The sequence below is a fragment of the Lactuca saligna genome, chromosome 1 (assembly GCF_052625555.1).
Source record: "Lactuca saligna cultivar CGN05327 chromosome 1, ASM5262555v1, whole genome shotgun sequence".
NCBI lineage: Eukaryota > Viridiplantae > Streptophyta > Magnoliopsida > Asterales > Asteraceae > Lactuca > Lactuca saligna.
The window spans coordinates 41,651,807-41,659,627 of NC_136417.1; the positions used below are offsets into that span (position 1 = coordinate 41,651,807).

The window sequence follows — 7,821 nt, forward strand, 5'->3', positions numbered from 1 at the left end:
CACACTTTGTTTTTGAGTTCTTTGTGTTTTCAAGTTGTAATCTAAGTTATTTAGTCATATAACAAGCTACGGCAAGAGTATTTACAATACAGAAGCTTGTAAGAGTTTTTAAGGTCCAAGAACACCAGTGTGTGTTCTTGGTGTTCTTAGTGAAATGAAGAACACTTGAAGATCTAACCAAAAGAAGAGATTTCATGGATGAAATCATGTGTATTCACTAGATATAGAAGGATATCAATTTAAAAATGGGAAGATTACTTACTAGATTGAAGATTGGAAGGAAAGTTCTTGATGATACTTGAGAGTAAACCCGAGTTCTAGGCTTGAAAATGTGATAATGAATGAAAATGGCCAAGTTTTTCATATATAGGCATGGAGTTTACGGCCACCTTGAGTTTACGGCCGTAAACTCCAAGGTTTTGGCCGTAAAATCCTCTTTTGAGGGCTTATGGCTTGCTTAACAGATTACAAGTTCAACTGACACTCCCTTTCACTTATTCTTTTGATGTATTTAAGCTCAAAATGCTCAAACGGACTCCAAAAGTGCTAAACGTTAGCAGAAGTAAGTTTGACTTTGCTTGAAATGTAGGGTTTGTACAAGATAGAAATTTCGGTTTGTCACAGTAGCCGATGAAAATACATATCTCACTTCAAGGTTCAAGCTTGTCATGAGTCTCTCGTCTAACAAAAGCTTCACAACCCCAAACCTTGATATGTAGAAATGAGGAAACCTTCCCAGTCCACATCTCGTGAGGTGTTTTGGCAACCTTTTTTGTTGGAAACAGATTAAGAATGTGGGTGGAAGTCTCTAAGGCATATCCGAAGAATGAGATTGGAAGTGAAACTCGACTCATCATGGAACGAACCATGTCCAACAGGGTTCGATTACGCCTCTCAGCCACACCATTAAGTTGTGGTGCCCTATGAGGTGTTAATTATGAAACAATTCCATATTCCTTGAGGTATTCGTGGAACTCGATACTAAGATACTCACCACCTCTATCAGATTTGAGCATCTTGATATTTCTACCCAATTGATTCTCAACTTCATGTTTGAACTCTTTGAACTTTTCAAAGGTTTCTGACTTATGATTGATTAAGTAGATATATCCATATTTGTTATAATCATCAGTAAAAGTCACATAGAATCGATTTGCATCCATTATGGTGGATCTGAAGGGACCACACATATCCGTGTGTATGAGATCCAACAATCCTTCACCTCTTTCATAAGAACCAGTGAAATGTTATTTAGTCATGTTTCCAAGCAAACAAGATTCGCATGTATCATCTGACCTTAAATTAAATGATTCCAACACTCCATCCTTTTGAGGTTGGGCAATACATTTCTTGTTGGCATGTCCAAGACGACAATGTCATAAGCATGCTTTGTCTAAACCATTAGACGAATCAATTTGCAACACATTAGTTCCTAAATTGTATACAACCATCATAGTTTCATACATGCCATCACAATGTAATGTTTCAAAATAAAATACACCATTATAATAAGTATAAATAGAACAATGATCTTATAGCTTATGAGCTCATTCCCCAATTTATAGGATGTTATCACATTGTATTGTATCAATTTATACATTTATTAGGATAATAAAATATATATATATATATATATATATATATATATATATATATATATATATATATATATATATATATATATATATATATATATATATATATATATATATATATATATATATATATATATATATATAAATAAGTGTATAATTATTAGAGGTAAAAACTAAAAATATATATTGTGGTTTTTTATGTTTCGCCTTCAGTTTTTTCTTTTGTATTAATCCTTTGCACGTATATCATATTAATTTTATGCATAGACATAGAAAATAAATTCTTTTTAGCATTCAACATAATAAAATTATGGTTTACGGTGATGATCGCTTGGGATCAAATGATGGGCAATTTGGTATATTTACTCTTTTGTGAGTTTCTTTTAAAAACCTATGTTGCAACATTTTTGTTTTTAATCCGAAACTGTCAATCAAAAGAAAAATAATCACTGTCGGAAAATGTTCACCGAAATAAACTGTTGATCGTCCGTTGCAATGGTTTTTATAGAATGAAATGATAAATTATAGACGGAACAGCTTTTATATATGAAATAATAAATAAAAGTGGGCTTTTATATAATGTAATTTTAGAAAATTAACAAAAGACAAAAGTTTGAAAGAAAAGAAAAAAAAAAATCAGAAATGATGCATGATGTTTTGAGATAAAGGTTTGAGTCCATTATTTCGTTTGCCAAAAGGCTGGAAAGAACTATCGGGCAAACTGACACCTTAAAAAATTAATCACCGCTATGCTTTATTGTTTGAGGCCATTATTCCGTCTCATAGTGTTTGAGGCCATTATTTCGTAAACCTCTTAAAGTATCGTGAACCAGCTGCAATCCCCCTCCCCCCTAAAAGGGTCTTTGTCTTAACGATATCATAAGTTAACGGATAGCTGAACCTCATCAATAGGTTATGGGTTCAAGTAGAAAAATGTAAAGTTAAGAGTAGAGTAGTGTGTAGACTATTCTAAGATTTATATATATATATATATATATATATATATATATATATATATATATATATATATATATATATATATATATATATATATATATATATATATATATATATATATATATATATATATATATATATATATATATTAAAAAAAAAAAAAACCTTCCAGCAGTACAACTAATCAACGTAGGACACTACTCATTGGAAAACGATTCATCAATTATGTGTTCATACATATTTGTAATCAATCCTAACTTTTTATTTTTTTATTTTTACTGATTTCGTATTTGCTAACATAATTCTTATTGATAATTGTTTTGATATTTTAAACTATTTGCGTAAAATAACTAAATGCATCTAGAAAATAAATTTAGGAAAACTATACGCACCCGTCGCTTGGTGCGGGTAAACGGCTAGTGTGTATGTGTATATATATAGGACGGTTCATTTGAGATTTTAAAAGAAATAGAGATCTTTAGATTCAACTTCAGCCATATATTTCTCATTAACGCTCTAACGCTCCAGTATACCGACAGTAGCGGGGTATGTCTAATCATAAATAATTATATAGAGGAAATATATAATTATATATGATCGTACATATTTATACATATATGTTCTATAAATTATTATACATATATGTCTGTTCAGAAAGTGCTTAATCATATATAATTATGGTGGTTGGTATGGGAGGAGGTGGTGGTATAGTTGACGAAGGTGGCAGTAGTGTGGCCGGTTGGTGGAAGGGTGGTGGTGATGATGTTGGTGGTGGCGGTTATGGTGGTGGGGAAGGTGGTGGAGGAAAAAAGAACGTGTAGCTCTGCATAATCATTTATGATTATAAACTATAATATTTCATAATCAATTTAAATCATTATTTTTGTTCCACTATTATATCCTTATCATAAAACTAAATTTAAAATATGGATGTAATTTATTTTGAAATTACTATTTGTACTTAGTAATTCTTAGAACATACAGCAAAATTAATTTTTATTTATTAAAATTTTATTTTGTCAATGTTTTTCAATATTTAAATGTATGAATAACTACGAAATACATTATTAGATTAATATAAAATATGAATTAGGAATTTATTAAAGAAAAACTCAAAAAAGGTTTGTTGAGTGTCTAAAAAGTAAAACTCCAAAGCAAGTGATTTATTTTTCAAAAATTTATAAACAAAAAATACAACAAATATATTTTGACAAAGCAAAAGTTTTTTGTCGGATCGGATTGTTTTAGTAACATGAGTTATAAAATAAATGTGTAATCACTTTCATTACCTCATATTGTTTCTTTAGTAAGCTTGAGAAAAAAAAAATCCGTAAGTCTAAAATCTAAGTGTTACAATTTTCTTTTTTTTCAATTTTACCTCACAAGCTTTATTCTACTAGTTAATTTGATAGGGAGAAACTGAAAAAATATATGTTACTTGTAATACCCATATATAATAGAACTTAGTTATTATCGTACAATCAATAAGATGACAAACAGACAACAAGTTACGTCGTTAAATTTTATGTATGGTAAAATCAATTTTTTTGAAGAATACATCTATAAATCTAGGGGATATAATATTGTTATGCATATCTGGTGTACTCTATTAAGAACCTCAACCGCATCAGACGTGATGAAACCGAACGTATCAAATGCAAATTATACGAACACGTGTTGATTTTCCATGTACGATTTATTATGTTTGGTAACATTGTCTGTAGCAGCATTTAAAGTAGTTTTGTCCCGCTTTGAAACCCCCAGTCCTCAAGCCCCCAAAAGGGGATATCGTTGTAAGGTCCGCACATGTGTCTTTCGTTCCAACCCATCTAAAAATCAGAACGTCGTCCAATCTAAGGTTGACCTTCCTTCTACCGGGTCAGTCAACAAGTTCATAGGAGTCTCTTTCTTGGCGGAAACCCGGACACACTTAAATATGTCAAACAAAATATCCCTAACCATATCATGTTTGTATTTGAACCCCGAAAGTTCTTTACAGTGAATTGCATGTTCTCTAAAAAAGTCCAAACATGTCTTGCGTCACACCCGACATATCTCGTCAGTTCGGAATATTAAGATCATGAGTTGATATTTGAGGATAGCACGATACTCCTTCATAAGAGATATGTTGACCAAGCCCATGTATAGCTAGAAGAAAATAACATGTGGTGCACGTAAATACTCAAAAATCTTGAGCATGTGGTGCACATAAACCAAAAGAATACATTGTTGTTGTTACTAGTATACATATTTGTATTGTTGTTACTAGTATACATATTTGTATTTACTTGCTAATTCCTTAAGAGGTCTATAGGAATCATAATGGTATACTGAAAAACAAGTCTGAGAAAATATGGTTGATTACTACTTTTACTGTTGTATCAGGAATTGCAATAGGTATGACCTTGTTGCAGCTAATCTCGGTATCAATGTTTTTAATGGATTGTTATTTCCAAACACAGCTGATAAACATAAGTATGGGTTAAAACGAGTAAAAATTAACAAGTTGCATAAAAAATTATAGGATAAAAATGGGAAACAAAAATACATATTTAAGGTAAAACCATAAACTACATAAAACGACAACCACCTCTGAAAAATGGTAAAACTAGAAAGTTGAATGAAAAGTATGTGTATGGTTGTAAAGTGTAAACTCCGTTTGTTTGTTATTACAAATAGGTTTGAGTCTAGAAAGTGCTAGAACCATGCATGAAAGTTGCAACTACTCCAATTAATAATATTTTCATTCCTTTGAAAATCTAGACCAAGAAAATTGAAAATCCTTACACACACACACACACACACACACGCAAACTATATTTATAACGCACATTAATACGAGTCCAACCAAAAACAACATTCTTCCATAATCAAACAACTTGGTAGCTCTCTGTCACCAACTGTGTCCTCTGAGTAAACTTGGGACCAGACCCACCTTGACCTTGACCTTTCAGTGGCACGATACTAACCACCTGCAATAATTTTTTATTTTCAATTTTTAATTTCTGGTGTGTGTAAAATCAAAATAAAATAAAAAGCCATATATATATACATACCTTCATGCCACTGAAAGTAGTAGTTGCAGAGAATCGCACAGATATGGGGAAAAAGGCCGAGGAATCAACCGAAGGTACAACAAACTCCATTGACCCACTACACACACAGCACAACATTTAACATTATTTCTGGATAAATAAATAATTTATATAAAAAAAATTGAAAAAATGAAATTTTAATCAAACAAACCTGCGGTTTGAGTCATCAATCAGAACTATAGACCACTCCAACATCGAATTTCTTGAGTCAAACCTAAAGTACAAAAAATATATATAATAAATAAGTTCATCATCATCATAATATTTAAATTACATTTCCATTCCCTGTGTTTACGTGGTGTTACTGAATCAGGTTCAAAAACAAATCTTTTTTGGACCAAATTTGTAATCTAATCCAAAAAAACACAGGGAGCAAAAGTGTAAGTTATTGATTATAAAGAAGCTAGAATGAATTCTCTGACCTCCATTCACCATCAATCTGCTTTACATTTGGTGCCTCTCTGAGAGCAGGAAGAGGGACGGAAATAACAACATTTTGTAAATCAAACATTGAAGAGGCTTCATACTCGATATTAACATATGTTTCATTCCCAGAAACAGAAGGCCAACAGTTAACTGAAAAAATTTTAAAAAATTCATGTTACAATATTAAATAAAATCTAAAAAGGATTGATATTGATTCAGTAGATGCTGCTCTGCTTACTTGTCAATGGGACATCAGACTCATCTTTACTCTGCAATCTCCATTTGAGAAGACCAAGTCCATCACCAGATTGTCCAGCAGGAAATGGACGATTAGGATCTTTTAATCCCAAAATGTTTTCATTTGAGAAAAGCTCTTTGTTGATGTTTGGATGTGTTTTGAATTTTATTTCAGGGTTATCTCCACTTGCAATCTGTAATTGTGATTTTTACATAAGTGGGGAGTTAATTCTACTAAGTCAAAAATAGCAATTTACCTGAACTTGGATAAAGCCATCATCTTGGTTAAGTACTTGAAGAGACAAAGTTCCCTGAACATCAAAGTTGCTGACACCTCCATCTCTCTTCAATGTCACACTCAGCTTTTCTTCAGTTGTCAGAGTGATGGGATCAGTAGGTGGTGGGGCAGCTGATCTGCTGCCCGGATTACCCCTCGGGCGGACATCTTCCACAATCACTTCGCCTTCAGCTTTCAATGATTCCAAGAATTGATTTGCCCTTTGATTTTTACCTAACTTCATTCCCATTCCTTTACTTGGTGCACTAACAGCTGCACTTGCTTTACCTGAAAAGATTCACATATGTTAGTTATAAAGATTCTTTTTTTGATAAGATCATATCATTAAAAGTTAGAATTTAAAAAAGACAAGAACCTTTAGATTTGGTTGAAAAGGAGTCAATATCAGAGCTTAATCCAAATCCAGAACCACTTCCAAAGTTGTTGCCACTTGATATGCCAGTATCATTACCAAAACCACTATCCATTCTTCCTATTGAACCCATGGAACCCATTGATTGTAAAGATGAATACCCTCCTTTGTCCATTTTGCCCCTTTCAATCTGTAAAAAGATTTGTTAGAAAGTATGGTGATTGGAGGATAAGAATGAAATTGAAAGTTAAGAAACTTGCCTTGCTTTTGTCGATTTCATTGGCTTTACGTTTCATTACATCTTTGGTTTCATTGATTTTGCTCTGTAATACCAATTTGTGGAGTCTTTCTTCATGACTTTCCATCTCGATGTATTGTTTCACTTGGGCAACAGTTACATTTTCCTTGTGGCCAAGGGAAATGACTTCATCAAAAGCAAAAATCAGCTCAAAAGCATACTTGCAAATGCCTTCTTCATCTAGAGAGGCTGAAAACTCAGGGATCTATACATTGTTAAGTCAATCTTTATGAACCTCTTATGCAATCAACAGAAAGAGAAACAAAAACGGCATAATGCAGGAACTGAAAAAGAAACATGATGGGATTTTCTAATGTAGGAAAAAGGATACAACTTTGGAAAGAAGTCTCAATGTATCAAGATCCTCAAGAATATTGCTTTGTTTGTTTGTCACAAGTAGCAGATATAAGCTCTCAATTGGCTGATACACATAGCGCACATTCTCTGTTTCAACATAGGTATGCTGTTTCCCACTTCCAACTAACTTAGGGAAAGCTGCAAGAAGCCCCTCGATTCTAATGCGAGACATGTCAACAAACTGCCTCGAAACAAGTGCTGTGAAA

The 7,821-nt window shown here is 32.4% G+C and overlaps 1 protein-coding gene across 1 annotated transcript in view; it reads right to left on the reverse strand.

Moving 5' to 3' along the window:
- Positions 1 to 5,168: 5,168 nt before the first annotated feature.
- The window catches only part of LOC145034040 (coatomer subunit delta-like), a 3,908-nt gene continuing 1,255 nt past the window's right edge, over positions 5,169 to 7,821 (reverse strand). The window contains exons 4-12 of the mRNA XM_078982472.1: positions 7,590 to 7,813; positions 7,221 to 7,463; positions 6,964 to 7,150; positions 6,568 to 6,875; positions 6,312 to 6,504; positions 6,070 to 6,223; positions 5,799 to 5,861; positions 5,609 to 5,705; positions 5,169 to 5,524 (exon numbers count right to left, since the gene is read on the reverse strand). Coding sequence (XP_078838598.1) covers positions 5,423 to 5,524; positions 5,609 to 5,705; positions 5,799 to 5,861; positions 6,070 to 6,223; positions 6,312 to 6,504; positions 6,568 to 6,875; positions 6,964 to 7,150; positions 7,221 to 7,463; positions 7,590 to 7,813 — 1,571 coding nt within the window. The 3' untranslated portion in view covers positions 5,169 to 5,422. The remainder of the gene's footprint in view (positions 5,525 to 5,608; positions 5,706 to 5,798; positions 5,862 to 6,069; positions 6,224 to 6,311; positions 6,505 to 6,567; positions 6,876 to 6,963; positions 7,151 to 7,220; positions 7,464 to 7,589; positions 7,814 to 7,821) is intronic.